This window comes from Mustela putorius, unplaced genomic scaffold, assembly GCF_011764305.1.
Source record: "Mustela putorius furo isolate JIRA1106 unplaced genomic scaffold, ASM1176430v1.1 tig00000785_pilon_pilon_pilon, whole genome shotgun sequence".
In the NCBI taxonomy this organism is placed as follows: Eukaryota; Metazoa; Chordata; class Mammalia; order Carnivora; family Mustelidae; genus Mustela; species Mustela putorius.
The window spans coordinates 6635591-6654573 of record NW_025421480.1 but is presented as its reverse complement, the minus strand read 5'-3'; the positions used below and the strand labels follow the sequence as shown (position 1 = coordinate 6654573).

Here is an 18983-nt window from a genome sequence, read left to right as displayed (position 1 = left end):
AATGTTCTACACTGTCATACAAAAGTAGCAAACCCAAAGTGGGTCTATTAGAACTGCCTCTCTCAAAACTTTATCCATGTCATCAATTAAAATTGGAGTAGCTACACGATCTCAACAAAGATATAACATAAAACATCTGTTCAACTGAAATGGAAGTAAGCAGCATTTCCCCCTAACATTTCTAATTTCCCTGTATTTAAGGCTTCTTGAGCAAACGTATTCATGGTTATCTTAGTTAAAACTGGTTTCGCTCTGCCAACAATCAATTTGATTGACATATTTACATATCAACTCATCTCATCTTACAAATTTTAAACTTTTTCACTTAAAATTGGATTCAAGTTGGCATCTTTCAAGAACTTTATGTACGTATATTTTAGGTTCAAACTGTGCATTAGTACATTTTTTTTTTTTACTTTTGTAAGTAATAGATACACATATCCAAATGTATATTTATGACCTGTCAGATTGGGATTTTATATGCAGGCAGTTGTATTCTCACCATTTCATGTGAAAGGTGATAATTTTAGGCAAGTATAAATGAAATTCTTTTAATAGTATAAACGGGATTGTTCCATTAGTTAGAAGCAATATAATAGAAATAAATAACTTACATCTTTAATTATGTCTTTAATCGTTGTAGTTACACTTGTCATCTCTTACCTCATCTTTAATTTCAAGATCCCTTTTAGTTTTTGTTCTGTACTCTCTGTGTTCCTTCTCTGCCTCATCCTTCTCCATTTTGGTTCTATTCAACTGAAAGCGCATTTCCCCACACACCTGTTAGATTGTAAAAACTAGATCAATAGCTGCGGGAATCTACCAGGCCATGCCTGCAATCAGATCTTTTGGTGCCCCCTAGAGGTCATACACATAAAGTACAGTAGAACTTTCCTAAAAACGGCCTTTTCCGTTAGAATATTCAATGTATTCTGTTAAGATGTGAAGGCAGTATCAGGTATTAATGAATTTAACAATTTCAAATTATGATAAATAAATGTATAACTGGGAAGTTTAAGTAATATGCCCAAGATTTTTTGTGTAAAATAATTTTCAATTGCATATTATCATTCAAAATGCATTATTGTCTCCATTTTATATAGATAAAATCATTAATTAAAATATTAAGCTATGTGACTATCCATTCAAACTGTTATGGTTTAAATATACAGTTTATATAGTAAAGTTTTCCTTTAAAGATTTGATCAGTTAGGCTTTTATTTAAGGAAATTTATAAAGGAATTTTTCTCTCTGCTAAGAGACTGTATGGTATTAAAGTGTATAGTAGAACGCAGTAGTTCCTGTAATTCTTGTAGACAATGTCAATCTTAAGCACTGTGTGATATATTTAAGTTAATAAACACTGTCTGATAAAAGGCACAGACAGGAACCATTTATAACTGTAGCATTCAACATAAAAGGAAAGTACACATTTAAGTGAAATGATTTTAACATATCATTAAATAATGAATACACATAGCATCTTAAGAGTGTCATGTCTCATCCTTTATACAATTTTCTTTTTCAATCCAGGGCCTCTACAGACACGTAAATATATTTGGAAAATCCAACCAGCAGATAAATCTAAACAAAGAAATTATGAGCCTTTGAGATAACTGAGAACCTGCAGAGAGATTAATTAACACACAAGTCTGCTAATTCAGTCTTTGATTTACAAATACAACTTTTTAAAAATCGTGTATCATCCAAAGGTTATAGTTGTTTGAAACTTTTCAATTTGGGGATTTCTCCAAAACTGATTAGAACTTCAGAAATTAGTTTTTATCATTACTGAGGTATTAGAATCTTACAAAACCTTTATCTCCCGTGTTCAAATAAAATATACTTTGAAAAATAAACAAATCTTTGTCTAAAGGTTATAGTGACAAGACAGAGAAAAGTAAGTTTTTCTCCCCAGTGCCCCTCAAAATGCTAGAAAAAGAATAAAATTACAAAAAAAATTGATTTGAAATTCAGATACTTTGAATGTGTCAGAGCTGATGCTTCTCATTTCAGAAAAAAATAAAAATAGTAATTTACAAAGTTATTAATTTTAAAGATAAATAAAGTTTAAAATTAAGAATGACAGAAAAAAAATAGGGCCCCAATTTGCTTGCTTTCTTATTCTTATTCCAATTTATTTGATTTAAACACATGAATGAAATGGAAAAAACCCAATTGATAGTAACAAAAAAATAGTAATTACCCAGGCATTGTGTTTCAAACCCAATACCAACACAAAATTATTGCTTATTATTATATGTCTAAGCATTCAGTTTTATTTAAAATTATTTCATCCCTTAATTTTATTTTTAAAGTTCCCTTGCCTTACTATTTTCACTTTAGCACCTGCTAAGTTAATCCATAACCCTTAAGTTTATCTAAAATAAACTGGCAAATTACATTGAAGTGGAATGATATCTCAGGGTTGGTGTCACACAGGAATGCTTCTAAAGCTTGAGTCTTTGTGGAAGGTTCTAAAGACAGAGGGAGCATCTTTACTGTACACGTTCCAACAGAAAGTTCTCTCCCTACAATGGACTGGACCCTCTCACCACCAGCTTTCTCCTATAAATCTGGATGAACCACAGCCAGCCCTCAATATCCATTCTCTTACTTCTACCCCTACCTTCACACAAACACATTTAGGGTATTGGAACATATGGTATTTTAAAACTTTTATGTAAGCTAGCTTGAATTTTAGAAAGCAAATGGAGAATTACAGAAATTCAAGGGAAAAATAAGAAAATATAGGATTTGTTTCTTCTGTATATAAATTAAAGGTAAGTTTAATGACTAAGTCATAAAGCAACAGTGGCATTACAAATATGTCAACATTTAGGAAGATATACTGACCAGTAAAATGCAGTATGAAAAGGTATGCATTTCAAACAAAATCATCTGTGTAAATTGGTAAAAAAAATCAATCGATTGAATTTATTACATCATGCATACCTATATTTAGTTTCTTACTTTTAAGGCAACTTATTGCTGAAATCTACATGAAATTTAGTGTTCCATAAATATGTACCTTAGTTTTTGGTTTACAAGCTTGTAATGCCCATAGCGCAGACACCATGATATTTTAAGATTTTATTTGACACTGATATTTTAAAGTATTAAAATAAGACACTTGATGTTGGAGCTTTGATTTTAGAGTCCAGGTTGAAAAGGAATGGGAGGTGGAGAATTTTTTATGTTACATAGCACATTCTTCATGTGGTAAATAAATCTCTTTACTATCACTGTAGAGATCAAACCCATGCAATCTCTGGTGTTTAACATCTCTCCTGTCTAATTTAGAAACATAAGTTTTATCAAATATTCAATGATTAAAGTAATGAAACTTGCTTACTGACAAGTCTGTCTCAGCCATTTAGCTGAAGAAGAACTAACATTTAGTTCTTCCAGGACATTATCTGTGTCTAATTCATCTTCTGCCTTTGCAGCACCCATCAGAGGGCCTGTCAATAAATAAATGCTGGCTTCATGACCATTATGTGGATCTTTACTATCTTAAATAACAAAAGTTCTCCACTCCAAACTGCTTTCTGGGCTTTGTACATTAGGAAAAAATTAGGAACTAAAATTTCACTTTGTACCTTTGTGACATCCATTTCTTTGGAAGCAAGCTGGTTTTGAACTTCCTCAAGCTGATTAATAGCTGAAATCTTCTCTCTCGTAACCTTTTCAACTTGGGCCTCCAGTTGGGCAATGTTTTGAGACAGGGACAACATCTGTAAGAAGAAATAGAAGTCCTAAACCCTAACGCCATTTGACACTATATATATATATATATATATATATATATTTAAAGATTTTATTTATTTATCTGACAGAGAGAGATCACAAGTAGGCAGAGCAGCAGGCGGGGGGGGGGGGCGGAGCAGGCTCCCTGCTGAGCAGAGAGCCCGATACAGGTCTTGATCCCAGGACCCTGGGATCATGACCTGAGCCGAAAGCAGAGAATTAACCCACTGAGCCACCCAGGCGCCCCTGACACAATAAATATTAAGAACATTGATTATTCAGCCATATAAAAGAATGAGAATTTGCCATGAGCAACAACATGGTCGGACTTAGTGTAATGCTAAGTGAAAGAAATCAGAGAAAGACAAAATATCATATGATTTCACTCATTTGGGGAATTTAAGAAACAAAGGAAAAAAAAAAAAGAGAGACAAAGAAACAAAGAAAAAACACAGACTCTTAAATACAGAGAACCAGCCTCCCCCCAGAGGGGAGGCTGGCGGAGGATGGGTGAAATAGATGAAGGGGATTCAGAGCACACTTATCTTGATGAGCACTGAGCAATGTATAGATCCGTTGAATCGGGGCGCCTGGGAGGCTCAGTGGGTTAATTCTCTGCCTTCGGCTCAGGCCATGATCTCAGGGTCCTGGGGCCCTGAGATTGAGGCCCACATTGGGCTCTCTGCTCTGCGGGGAGCCTACTTCCCCCCTCTCTCTCTGCCTGCCTCTCTGCCTACTTGTGATCGGTCTTTCCCTCTGTCAAATAAATAAATAAAATCTTAAAAAAAAAAAAAAAAGAACTGTTGAATCATTATATTGTAGACCTGAGACTAATATACTATTATATTAAAAAAAAATCTTGAATTAATGGGAGTCTCTGCACGGTCACTGGGTTCACTCTTAAGCCATTTCTCTGTGGACTGGGTATGCCCATTTCTCCACTTCCTCAACTCACCCATCCCCCATGACTTAAATATGTACTTCCTTCCCATTCATTCCCTGGTCTCTACCCTCATTTTGGGAATCACATGTAAGATGTTAAGACCAAAGTTTGGGTTGAAACTTTAAGGTGACAGACAATCTATACAAGTTGTGGAAGGGACAGATATGAATAAATTTCAGAGGCGATGTCAAGGAATCAGAGAAGTCTGGGGAGCCTGGGCAGCTCAGTTATTTGGGCATCCGACTGTTGGTTTTGGCTCAGGTCACGATCTCAGGGTCCTAGTTCAAGCCCCACGTTGGGCTCCCGCTCAGTAGGGAACCTGCTTGAGATTCTCTCCTCTCCTTCTCCTTCTGCCCCTCCCCCAAAGCTCACACGTGTGCAAACACTCTCTCTCTCAAATCAATAAATCTTAAAAATGATTAAATCTTACAAAAAAAAAAAAAAGAAGGAAGGAAGGAAAGAAAAGAAAGAAAGAAAGAAAGAAAGAAAGAAAGAAAGAAAAGAAAAGAAAAGAAAAGAAAAGAAAAGAAATCGGGGAAGTCTTAAACCCTTCAACCAAATGGAAGGATAGAAGGACCCGATGGGAGAGCTGGAGAGGCGGGGGGTATCTTTAGAGAGAACGACTGGGGTTCTGTGCATCCTACTTCCCTCCTCCCAACACCAACAGAGGCAGCTCTGACACTTCCTGAAAAACCCCACCCACCCTCCTGTTCCCTAGCTACCCCCATTCCTCCTCTTAGCCATCATTCCCTCTCCTGGGGAAGGTTTCTTCGACCTCTCCCTCCCAGCACAAAACAGGAGCCCCTTCCCACACTCAGGGCTGCTATTCGCTACTCTGTACTGGGACAGCCATGCCTGCAGTCGGCGGCTGGCATCCATTCGCACGGATTGCTGCCCACGCGGTGCTGGTGGTTTAATATCTTGACTCTCTCTGGATGCGCTGCCCCCACCACCTCCGTATATCCCCATCACACCACAACGTGCCACGCCTGTGTACTTCCCGCCCCACACACTTGTCTCACTGTTTACTTGTTTCCTCCCTTAGACTACAAGTTTCTCAAGGGCATGTTCCTCAGGAGGCACAAGTGTTTGACGAATGACTGGATCATTGGAATAAACAGGTTTTTGGAGGAGCTATCCACTCTATGAATGTCAGCTTCTTACTTTTTCTTCTCAGGGTGAGAAATGCTTTCTAGATCTTAGATTTAACCTTTACAGCCTTTTATTTGCAATGATATTTTACTCTGCTACAGGAAGTCAAAATTTTTTAGACTCTTAATTTCTTGTTTGTATTGGCAGTTTTAAAAGTGAAGACGAAATGCTACCTTCCTAGAGAGGGAAACACAGACATATCGATCAGTTTTTAATCTGTTAAACAAAAGCACGTAACAAAACTCTAAAGAGTATTTAGGGGCGCCTAGGTGGCTCAGTTGGCTAAGCATCTCCCTTCAGCTGAGGTTGTGATCCCAGGGTCCAGGAATGAGCCCCACAATGGGCTCCTTGCTCAGCGGGGAACCTGCTTCTCCCCCTCCCACTCCCCTTGATTGTGTTCCCTCTTTTGCTGTCAAATGAATAAATAAAATCTTTAAAAAACAAAACAAAACAATACAAAATGGAAAGATTATTTTAAATTTACTGTAGTACACAGACATGGGTGTGAATTCAGTTTTACAACTGAAATCAGTAAGAACGCAATGTTTGTGATAAAAATCGAGATTGCCTTTGAATTATGTAACTAGTTCAAGTTGACACATATGAAAATAATGAGCCCTGGTAGTGATTTTCTAATTAAATGGTAGATATATTAATTAACTTTTCCGGGGACTGTGAAGAATTGTACATTTGACTTATGGCTGTTTACATGTCCTTCTTATCCTCAAAAGACTGGCTGAAAATCTAATTTGCACATAAAATTACTTTTACTAATACCAGGCTACAAACTATTCTAATGCATATTGCAGTCCAAACCCCAAAATGAAAGTCAAAAGAAGTTAAATGCAACCAATAAACAGACTAATTTATACCTCTAATTTAAAAAATTCAAGTTCTTAAGTATCCATATTATGAAGGTAATTATAGCTTTTCTGGAACCACACAACAGCAGCGAACTTTAATTACCAGCTACTAAAAATCATACTTACATGTGAAGATATAACTTATGGTAAACATATTAACATTGGTGGTTTCTGAAATAAATATGCAGACATTCACTTGCTAATTGTAAATTCCAAGTCAGTTTCTATTATAAGCATGTAACAAATCACACTCCCTCCATCTGATTCCCTCTCTCTGCCACCCATCACTTCTTTCCTCTGCCCACTACCTGTCTGCTCCCTCCTGTCACCCACTTCCTGAGGCCTCCGCTCCTGTTGTCACACCTTCTTTTCCCCCACGCCCACCATCTGGAAGTCAGCATTACACTGCAGGAGCTTCTCCATCCACATCTGTTGCGGAGACAGAAGGAACACAGACAGCTGCAACACTGCTGGATGTCCAGGGCGTCGACATCAGGTAAGTCCTTTAAACTTTGACAGGGGCAAGCAAGAGACAAGGACACCCAGGCTGGGAGAGCTTGATGGAGATCTTTAGGCTAAAGCAGTCCCTAGTGTCCTGAACATGGTATAAAGTGGTACTCGCTACAGAACAGGTGCGAGAATGAAGGATGCTAGCCATGGACTGTTATCAAGGGAACCAACTGAAAAAATGTGTAGACCATAGGGGGTGCTCACTAAGTATGATAAATGACAGATTGAACTAACAGACCCAGGGGCTCAGCGCAGCCAAGGACCATAACTGAAGACAACAAACAAACTCACAGCAAGTACTGTTCATGGGGGGAATGATTCAAAATCTGTCTAGGTAGAAGACATCTGCTCTCCTAGAGCTTCCCACACATGTGAAATTTAATGAGAACGAGTCAGGAGAAAGGAAAGAAAAATAATAAAAAGAAAGGAAGAAAGTCTAAAAGTCTCACAAGCCTTCCTGACTGCTCAGAAAGGGGGCGGGGGGGGGGGTGCTTGCTTTAGCCCTAACTACAGAGTTCCCACAACATTAGGATGAACTGTTCAGTCCCGCTTCGATTAACGTCCTCTGCCAGGCCGAGTGAGATTCATTCTCTCTTTTCATCCCCTTGAAGGGCGAATTATATTGAATTAATTTTCAGTTGAAAAAGATGAGATTCAGAAAATTAAGGAATTTGCCGAAGTCCATTGAAGCTAATGAATCAAAAGTAAAGCCAGTCTTTATATTCAAATCTGTCAGCTTTACTAATACAGAGGCCCGAGAAATCTATCCCATCTGGCTGGCGGCTTCTCTTTCCCTGGAGTAAGAATAGTAATAGCCTCGAGCTAAAAGTTATTAAATGTCCACTCTGAACCAAGTATCTCAGGCCCTTTCAAAACATTCAGATTTAATCCTACCAATTCCTTGAGTAGATCAACTCGATGACTTACTCCTCTGAAATTTAGAGAAGTCAAATGAATTATTCAAGGTCACAGAAAGCTCAACCTGCATTCAACTCTAAATCCTTTGACCCCAAACCAAAGCCACCTGCTGCCATCTTCTGGTGATGGCCATGCCCAAGTGCAAGGACCACTCTGAGCTCCTCATTCAGACACTTTATTTAGGGCGGGACCTTGAGATTCAATGTCAGCCAAGGCTGGTCTTTGCTATGGGTCCCATTCTCTGTCACACACACAACATGAAGTACACAGTTGCCGCCACGCCACACCTCACGCTCAGTTACAGCCAGCAGTCCTCTCCCCGTGCTCTGCATTTCTGAATCCCATCGACACTCTGAAACTCAGTGAGATCGCCATGCTCCTCACAAAATCTTCCATGATCTCTTGCAGACACAGACTGTTCTGACCCTCTGAACAAACATCTCAGTCGTACCTTTCCGACGGCACAGGGCCTTTTTCCTTCCCCTGTACTCTATTCATTCACCCATTTGACAAATACATGTGGAGCACATTCTATGGGAGTGGAATATGCCAAGAAATGACGATAGTAAAGAACCACTCAACCAGGGGACTCAGCGTAAACTGGGGGAGACAAACAATTCAGTAAGAATTTGCAGTTAGTTGAGTTATAGGAGCCCATAGGGGAGGCTCTCGATTCATCTCTGGGAGTAAGTGGTAACTAGAAGGACTCTGAAGGGTCGACTGGAGAGGGCAAGGGGCCAAGCGTGTGCAAAATCCTGAAATGAAAGCACAGCATGGCAGGCGGGCATGTTTGTGCTGCAGAGTGTGCGGTAGGTCAGTATGGGGCAATGCAAGAAGAGAAGTGAAGGGAGATGACCCTGGAAATCCAAAGAGAGAAAAAGAAATGTAGAATTTTCAAGTGATTCTAAAGGATCCTAAATTTTATCCAAGGGGTTGCAGCGAGACACGAAAGGATTTTAAAGCAAAAGACTGACATATTGACATGCTCATTTGAGAAAGATCATCCTGGCTGTGGCTTAGATGAGAGGGAGGGGAGACTGCAAGGAGCGGGGCTCGGGGCTACAGAAATCACCCGGGGGGGGGGGTCCAGATAGCAGTGGGGTGGACAGACAGGGCAAGGGGAAATTCCTAGGAGCAGGAGTCGCTAGCGTTTGGTGCCCTAATGATGAGTAGGGTGACAGAGGGAAAGAGCACAAGAACGTCAGCAAGATTTGGGGGTTGGAAGCTGGATGCACGGCGGCTCCCCTGGGAGAGGGAGGACGGGAAGTGAAGCTGGTTTGGGAGCTCACCGGGGAGCTGGGGATTTAGGAATCGAGTCCACATACATGAAACTGGGAGCAGCAGTAATGCCGAAGACCCCCAAATCTAAGGCTCTCTGCTACACTCTAGACCTTTCCATCAAGCTGCTTTCAGGATGTGTTTCCTTCCTTGCCTCAAAGGCACTTTAAACTCAGAGAAAACTGAAAAGCACATACCATCATCCTCTCAAATCAAGAATATCGACCCAAAGAAATCAAGGAAAGAGAATCTTTTAAAGGGAAAAAGAACTAAAAAAATTCCCTAAAAGTAGCACAAGGAGGGCTTCCGTGAACACGATGAGAGGTGAAACAATGGAGACGACTCGTGCAGACCGACCTTTCGAGAAATGTGCCCATCACGGGGAAGAGCATGGAGGGACATGGCCTCACCGTGGCGGCTTCCAGCCTTGGCTGCACACTGGACTCCCCTGAACAACGTCAACAATGCGGACACCCGGATCCTACCACAGCTGCTTACACGTGTCGGTTTGGGATGCCGATGGACAGTAAGATTTCCGGAGCCTCCGTGGAGCCAAGGTTGAGAACTTCCGGATTGGAGGATTGTTTCTTTCAATGGATGAGAGAAACCTGAGCAGCTTCTCCGCATGAGGAAGACAATTCAGTGGGGGGGAGGGGAATAGAAATGATATCCCTGAGGGGCACCAGGGTGGCTTGAGCACCCGACTCGTGCTTTCTGCTCAGGTCATGATCTCAGGGTCTTGGGATCGAGCCCTGCAACAGGCTCTGCGCTCAGCTCAGAGTCTGCTTGTCCCTCTCCCTCCTCCTCAGCCTTATGCACCCCCTCAAATAAATAAATAAAATCTTTACATTAAAAGAAGAAGAAGAAGAAGAAGAAGAAGAAATGACCTCCCTGAGGTGCAGGAAGAGAATGGAATCCAGGGCAAAGGGAATGAGTGAGCATGTGGCTTCTCCTGTTCTGACGGGGTTGGTGTCCTGGTAGAATTTTACTTGAAGGCACAAGTGAGAGGGAAGTGAAATAGGAGAAATGGTTGAAGTTTTCAGTTTTTTTGTTAGGTAAGTAAGGCTCTCTGCTGAGAGTGAGGGGAACGCTGGTATAGTAGAGATTCTGAGGAGAATAAAAGTGATTTAAAATGGTCCTTGAAAATGGGCCCAAGATACCATCACTGCCACCTGGACTAGGATAATTACCTCCCACCTGATCTCCAGGCATTTATTCTGATTTTCCTTCCAATCTCTTGACAGATGGTGCTTCTCAAATATAAATGGCATCATGACGCTGCCCAATTTAAAGTTGTTCAATGGCTTTACATTAGTTCTTGGATAAAATTAAAAATCATGTGCACTTTAAGGCCATCCGTGCTTTGGTCCCTATATCCTACCCCAGCCTCATCCTGCTGCTGTCCCCACTCCCATGCTCCAGTCACCCGGGCCTTCTTGAAATTCCGAAAAAGTCAGACGCTCTTTAGCTTCAGAGTCTGGGGCTGTCATTTCCCTGGGCATGAAACTCTTCCCCTCGACTCTTCAGCCGACCGCTCCCACTCAACCCTTTTGAGTTTGTAAAATCTCTTCCATAGGACAGTTCCTCCTGACGGCCTGGACTCGGACATGCCTGAATCACATTCCCTGGAACCCTCTATGGTACTTCCTGTGATACTGTACTGTACTGCGATACGATACTGTACTGTACATACGATACTTCCAGCGATACTACACTGAACTGCGATAAAGTAATCAGAGTTTGATTAAAAATCACATATGGGGGCGCCTGGGTGGCTCAGCGGGTTAAGGCTCTGCCTCCGGCTCAGGTCATGATCTCAGGGTCCTGGGATCAAGCCCCGCATCGGGCTCTCTGCTCAGCAGGGAGGCTGCTTCCCCCTCTCTCTGTCTGCCTCTCTGCCTACTTGAGGTCTCTGTCTGTCAAATAAATCAGTAAAATCTTTAAGAAAAAAAATCACGTTTGGAAGTGTTTAATGTCTTCCTCTCCCTCCTCCGGCAGCGGGTCTGCACGTTCCCGGGCCCTCCAGTCACCGTCCGCTGAGTGCGGCAAAAACCGGGGAGAGGACTGCACGGCAGGACGGCTGCGAAGGCGGACACCGGGTCCGGTGCACAGTGGCGCTGTCTGCAAGGCTCAGATCGGCCGCCCCGGCCAGAGAAGGCAGATGGTCAGACTGACATGGAGCGAGGTTCTGACAGGCGCCACTCTTCGAAAGGCTGAGACAAGGGAGTTTACAGTAAATGCCTCCAACACTCACGTGACTTAAAACCCCTGGACATAACTTGTGATCTTCCTCTTTATATAACCTCAGGAGCACACACTGGCCTCGCACAGTGACACTCAGGAGCCGTGGCAGAGCAACATGGACATGACTCACCGGAGTATCACAATACACAGCATTCGGGGTACACGCTGCGAGTCGCTTTAAAAACCAAACTAAACAAAACACGCAATGGCTGTTTTAGTGATTTTACAGACCCCACGTTGCTCAGTTTTTACTCTATAGTAGCAACTTTAAAGGTTTATTTATTTTTAGAGAGAGAGTGAGATAGCGTGTAAGCTGGGCGAGGGGGGGAGACAGAGGAAGAATCCCAAGCAGACCCCACACTGAGCACGAAGCCCACCTGGGGGTCCCTCTCACCACCCTGAGATCATGACCTGATCAAAACCAAGAGGCGGGGGGCGCCTGGGTGGCTCAGTGGATTAAGCCGCTGCCTTCGGCTCAGGTCATGATCTCAGGGTCCTGGGATCGAGTCCCGTATCGGGCTCTCTGCTCAGCAGGGAGCCTGCTTCCCTCTCTCTCTGCCTCTGCCTGCCTCTCTGCCTACTTGTGATCTCTGTCTATCAAATAAATAAATAAAATCTTAAAAAAAAAATTAATTTAAAACCAAGAGGCGGACACTCAGCTGACTGAGCTACCCAGGCGCCCCCCACTGCAGCAACTTTAAAGTTAGGTTTTAATTCCATATCCCAGTTTATGACTCCTTTCCAAACGTTGCCCATTTCGAGTCAGCTGCTCCTTTTGCCTTTCTTCTCTTTCCTCCGTGTATTCATCTGGTTACGTTCATTATTCATCACGCAGTTTGTCAGAACCTACTTCGTACAGTGCATATAATTACTTTTTCTTGGTTACTTGGTTTCTTACATGTGTTTCATCTTCTACAAGTCTGAGAGTGGGGGAATTTAGTGGGGAGTCAACTTTCCTGGATGTAGCCCAGGTTGAAATAAAATCTGGGTATCTGCAGAGCACCTGCGTTTGGCTGACAAACATGAGAGAGGGAATCAAACAGAATGGTGGGATCAAAGTATAATCTTACAATTTCCTACCACGGAATCGAATTGACTATTTTACTTGGAGAGGTCTGAGAATATAACTTCCCTCGAGAAATTGGTGGGAGAATGGAAAATTTCTATGAACTCTAGATTACAAGTAACTATGTACAGAGCGTTCATTCAAGAAGGCTGGCCTACTGTATCACCGGTGACATCACCAAAAACATTTCTGCCACAGCAGGTAACAAACTGAATCCACAAGTACCTTTGATCCCAGGTCCTCCCGTTCCTTCGTTATTTCTTTTCTCATCGTCTCCTTCTCAAAGGCCCTTTTCTCTTGCTGAGACACGAGTTCTTTTTCCAGTCGCTCTGTCTGCCTTTCCAGTTCATTCTTCAACTGCTCACACTGGATTAAAGCCTGCCAGAGGAAGACGCGAGTGAAACAGGGCCTCTGACTTTGCAAAAAATGAGAGGAAAATGAGACAATTAAGCTTCAATTTTATTTAAAATCATTGCAACTCACTGTAAAGCCCATTAGAGTAATTTTGTATTTATTTGTCAATACCACTCACAAAACTAAAACACTATTCAAATGTTACTTTTATTCACACATTTCAATTTTCACAATTAAGGCTATATTAACTAAGCAACTAAGAAAATTCAGGTTAATGGACCCTGATGAACACCACAGATGAAACCAAATTTTGAAAACAAGAAACAGAAAAATCAAGTGATCTAATATTTTTCAATTATATAGCATATTTATACTAAATGAAATATAGAGGTATCCAATATAACTAACTTTTCATTTACTTATGGTTAAAAATTAGTGAAATACTTCAAAACTTAAAATGAGAAGTACTTTTATTATATACTTGCATTTATTTTTAACATCATCAAGTAATCAAGTTTCCTTAAATATAACTAGGATAAGATTTAGTTCACTCTCTTTATAAACATAACAAAAGTAAAAATTATGTAATAATAAAAAATAAAAGATAATAAAAAATAAAAAATTAGGTAATAAAAATAATTTAAAAATAGTAATAATAAAAAATTTAGATAAAGACTCTAAACAACATTTACCACCTAGTTCTATGAAATGAGAAGTGCCATCGTCACTGCTGGTAACTTCCAAGTCCACGGTTGTTCCTTAGTCCTAATTTCCCACTCTGAATTTCTAGAAGTAAAAACTTTCTAACTTCCTTTTAACTACATCTACTATCTTTATGCAAAATACCCAATAGGAAACTAATTTCAAAATTCCAATTTAAAAAACCCCAATAAATGTAAGGCGCTTGACACAGAACCTCTGAGTCATTCTATGGTGTCTTAGTCTGATCCCAGTGGCTTCTTATCCAATATCCAACATCCACCTCATTCAAACGCTGTGTTCCCCTGAATTGGAAACCCAAGTAACCCAAGTCTCTCATGACTTATAAACTGTGTAAGTACGTATCAAGTTATATATTTGATAGTCATATCTGTTGTGGATGATGAGGGAAATGGTCTTAGTAACGTATGCATAGCTTTGCTTCCCTCTGGTGAAAGCTATAATAAATACAGACAATAAATTATCTAGGGTATGTGAATTTCCTTCTCTTCATCTGGAAGCCATTAAACCCTAATTTACTTCAAATTCTTCTGGAAAGTTTCTACATTCCTAGGCATGAAATAGGTGGGTAAAACCCAATTGTCTCAGATTAATTAACAAGCACATCTAGTGACTGAGAAATGATTCTCCTACGGACTTGGTCCCAAGTTCAATTCTAGTTGAGAATGTCCATATAATAAAATTCTCCATTAGATTTTAAAAGACGTGGAAAAGCAGAGTTTTCCTGTCATTTAAGCCCTCGGAGAGGGATATATTATGAATTTCAGATTTTTTTGCCTCGGAACACAATTGCTGTTGTGAAAAATACTTTATATAAACCTAATAAAAATGTTCATAACTTTCACAGATCTAATACCACTGGCACGAGAGAATGAAATGACTATTGACTACAAACCAATATTTCTAATCAGAAGCTTCTTTACTGAACAAAAACTCAGGAGTCAACAGTATTAAGCACAGAACAGCGGAAGCGACTGCAGAAGATCTAGGAGCGGGCTGACATGAAGAGCCAAAGAACCAATTCCAAGAAGTCAGTCAGTTTGGGAACCAGTAACAGTAAATGATCCTGACAGCGTAAGGGGCCTAATCTCAGGGTAAGAGGATACAAATGAAAAGTATAACGTACAAGGCAAGAAGTTGTAAATCACTTAAAACCATTGCTGAAGGCTTCTACCTCTTAGGGCTCGCCACCATGAAGAGGTAATGATGAGGAGACAAGTAAAAGTAAGGGCTTTTATTTGTCTTGATTTTTAATATATATGCCAGGTCCCAGTGAAGAAATTATGAAGGATCAGTAACACTTGGATTTATAGAAGCAATTTAATCTTTCTAAAGATAGCTCTCTTACCATGGCTCTCACATACTAGAAGGTCAAGGAGAACTAAACAAATGTTTATACAGTCTTTCCATTATAACTTTACCTTAAAAAAAAAGAATTTATTTATTGGAGAGAGCATGCACACAAGAGGGCACAAGCAGGGGACGGATGGAGGCAGAAGGAGAAGGAGGCTCCCTGCTGAGCAGGGAGCCCAAGGAGGACTCAGGGCTCCATCTCAGGACCCCGGGATCATAACAGGAGCAGAAGGCAGCTGCTTAACCGACTGAGCCACCCGGTATCCCAAAGCTTCACCTTTTCATTCCAGGGCTCCCGCTCCCAGTTTCCAGAAGCCCAGCTGATTCGGTGCTCCCTAATTCTGCTCATCTAACCATCCCACAAGGGCATAACTGAATTCTCACAAGCGAGGTCAGTAAATGGTCAGTTGCGGCTAGCTGACAGACCTTCGGAGAGGCCCACGTTGATGTGGGGCCTGCAGCTTCCATTTCTCCCAGAGGTTCCTCAAGGGGTGGCTTCCTTCTCTGCCTAAGCACAGCCCCTTTTTGATGGAAACGCTGTAGCTCCAGGAGTTGAGGGAATTACACTATTGACCCGCCCAGTTGACTCAATCCTCAAGAGACCTTTTCTCTTCTGGGAAATTTCTTTATTTGTGGTTATTCTATGTTGGTCACATTAACATATTTTTCAAAACAAAATTTATTGGACTTGATATTCCCAGCCCTAGTTTTATTAAACCAACAAGTATGGGTTACTGTCTTAATGGGGTCAAAACATTTTCTTAAACAAATTTATAGTCAACTCCATTTTTTAAAAACAGGAAGCCTATTTTAGAACATATGAAAATTCTTCCCAAGTGCTAGGGTTAGATTTCTAGAAATCCTTGTGACTGAAGAATTCACAATTCAGGAATTAAAGATCTTCTGAGAAATAACAAAATTCACACTTAAGAAAATTAAATTCAAGGGATGCCTGGACGTCTCAGTTAAGCGTCTGACTTCGGCTCAGTTCATGATCCCAGGGTCCTGGAATCAAGCCCTGAATCAGGCTCCCTGCTCAGTAGGGAGTCTGCTTCTCCCTCTCCCTCTGCCTGCTGCTCCCCCTGCTTGTGCTCTCTCTGTCTCTCAGATAAATAAAATCTTAAAAAAAATTAAATATAAAATTCACGTACAAATTTATGAAAATGATTTCATTTTTATGAACTATATAGTGCACAAAACTAAAAATGATGGTCAATATGTTTTAAGCACGTATCTTACAAATAATGACAACTATTGATTTTTTTAATTTATAAACTCTTCCTTGCTAGAAACTTATCAGCCTGTCCCTATCTCCCATTTTCAAGATGTTAATGACTTGCTTCTGCTTCGTGGCAGATACCGTGCACATCAAGAAGTGATGGGGCACCTGGGTAGCCCTGATCACCTGGCTCTTGATTTTGCCTCAGGTCATGACATCAGTTCATGACCTCCCCACTGAGGGTGGAGCTTGCTTAAGACTCTTTCCTTCTCTTTCTGCCCTTTCCTGCCCCCAAACCCATTTGCGCAACCATTCTCTCTCTCAAAAAAAAAAAAAGAAAGAAAAAGAAAAAGAAAAGAAAGTGCATTATATTCTCTGCCTGGGCTTGCAATTGAATGACCAAATGTTTTGATCTTTTCACTTTAGGTTTCTAATTTTCGCCTTTCTGATTCTGTAATCTAAGCAAAGAATAATTTCGAAAGGAAAAAAAAAGTTTTAGGGACATTTAGTCATGGGTTTCTGTCTTTTGTGGTTTTTTTTGTTTTTTTTTTCAAAATCTTGCCTTGGAGGTTATCTCATTATAGATATATTCATGAAAACTTCATACCAAAGCTAACAATTTCCCTTTCAATAGAAGCAAGCAGGTGTGAGGCCTGGTTAACCGTTTCATGTTGTAGCTTTACCAAGGCATCACTGCAGAACCTCTGCTTCCCCCACCCCATTTATCCGGAGGATATTTTTTTTCTCTCTTTTAAAAAATGATCACTGCTTGTAATGGCTTGCAATTTTCACAGTAAACCCAAACCATTTATTGATCACTCACCATGTGCCAGATACTCTGCTAAATGGCTTACATGGATTACTTTATTTAACACTCTTACTAAATTTTAAGTAGATCTTATCACTCAGCAGAAGAAACAGCAGCTCTGAGACATTAAGTATCTGCCCGGGATCACAGACCTAAACAGTGGCAGAGCAGAGATTTGAGCCAGGGTGTTCCACAGCTGAATCGATGCATGGAATTACAGCTTTCTTGTGTTATAGATTTATTTCCTTATAAAATCCTCGGGTGTTTTCACTGCCATCGTCAATTTAAGTATAAAACTTAGTTAATTCCTCTGGTGCACTTACTTAGCCTGCAATGTGCAAATGGGAACACTAGGTGGCAACAAATATCAAGGAACCCATTTCATCAGCTCAAGGATCAAGTAGTTGGTTTCAAAATTAAAATACGGATTCCATTTTACTTTTTTACTACTCTCACTAAGCAAAATTCCTATTATGTTTCAACATACCTAAGATAAATCCTAATAAATGTGCACTGTATTTTGTAAACTGCACAGAAATCCGTTCTTGCATTATTACTAATTCAAGGAAAAATGCTTTAGATTCGCAATACACAATAGCTTCTTTTGTTCTTAACTGTTAGATATTTAAAAGCACTAATTACAAAAAATCCATATTCATAATTAAAGCTAACAACCGACTTTGATTCAATTCAACATTGTGTAACTAATATGCAAATAGCCACCTGAGGAATACAATGATAATATTAGAGACCTGCCTTTTAAGGTCTTTTGATAGTAAGAGCTACATAAGCAACTACCAAAATGATACCAGCTGCGGCAGAATATGGAGGAGAAAGAGATTAATTCAAACAAGATAGGACTGGGGCAAACTCTGGGGAAGACTGCGGCCTGGGTTGAGCCCCAAGGTTGAACAGACAGATCAATGCACTGCTGTAAAGTATAGCGTCAGCAAATTCATGGTCACATTCAGGAAGGTCACATTCCTGACCCTGTAAGTCACATTCAGGAAACAACACAGGTCTTGTGAAAGACTGTAGTGAAAAATAAGGCTAGAAGAGTTGGGTTGGGGCTGTATTGTGAAAGATCTGGAAGGTCACGCTTTTATTTTACTGCAAGAGGGGAGCCGCTTGAACAGGGAGAGTTACTTCTGGAGGGTCTCTGGCAGCAATGGGAATAGGGGAAAGATTCAGCGGAACTGGAAGAGGCCCGAGCAAGACCAATAGAAGTCCACTGTAATCATCTCTGCAGGCTTAAACTGGAGTGGAAGTAGATTTTCAGATGCTAACAGAATGTCATACATAAACAGAGGTCTAGTAGCAGCAAGAAATGGGGGTCTGGTGCTCAGGAGAGCCATTAGAGCTAAAGCCACAAGGCGGGGGTATTCAAATGCAGGGAATGTGCTAGACATGACAGGAGAGACCACCTCCTAGAAATGAGGACAACGCTAGTGGCAGGCTAGGACTGCGGTTAGGGTTTCTGGAAAACAAGTGAGAAGAGATGAAGAGGAGCAGGTAAGAGCGGTACGAGGAGCAGGTAAGAGCGGTACAAGGACCCAGGGCAGAAAATGTCAGATAAATCAAGGGGTAAGAGGACATGTTATGATAAGACAGCCAATGGCTTCCACGACGCCAGAGTCAGGAGTCGCATGAAGACAGAGATGAGGTCCCTGGGGTTAGCGATCGGGAAGTGCCTGGTGACCAGCAAGTGAGCAACTCCGCAGCATGACGCCGGGCTGCGATTTGGCGCAAGCCTGACTGCGGTGTGCTCAGAGGGGGACGGACTGCGGCGACGGCAGACTCTCCTT

The 18983-nt window shown here is 41.0% G+C and overlaps 1 protein-coding gene across 9 annotated transcripts in view; it reads right to left on the bottom strand.

Moving 5' to 3' along the window:
• Positions 1 to 18983, bottom strand: part of SDCCAG8 (SHH signaling and ciliogenesis regulator SDCCAG8) — a 229621-nt gene that overhangs the window by 150816 nt on the left and 59822 nt on the right. For 7 of the 9 annotated variants that reach the window (XM_013058426.2, XM_004756777.3, XM_004756779.3 and 4 more), the window contains 3 exons: positions 12950 to 13102; positions 3603 to 3737; positions 664 to 780 (listed from right to left, as the gene is read on the bottom strand). In XM_013058426.2, the coding sequence (XP_012913880.1) occupies positions 664 to 780; positions 3603 to 3737; positions 12950 to 13102 (405 nt within the window). The remainder of the gene's footprint in view (positions 1 to 663; positions 781 to 3602; positions 3738 to 12949; positions 13103 to 18983) is intronic. The other 2 variants (XM_045084739.1, XM_045084740.1) reach the window with 2 other exon arrangements.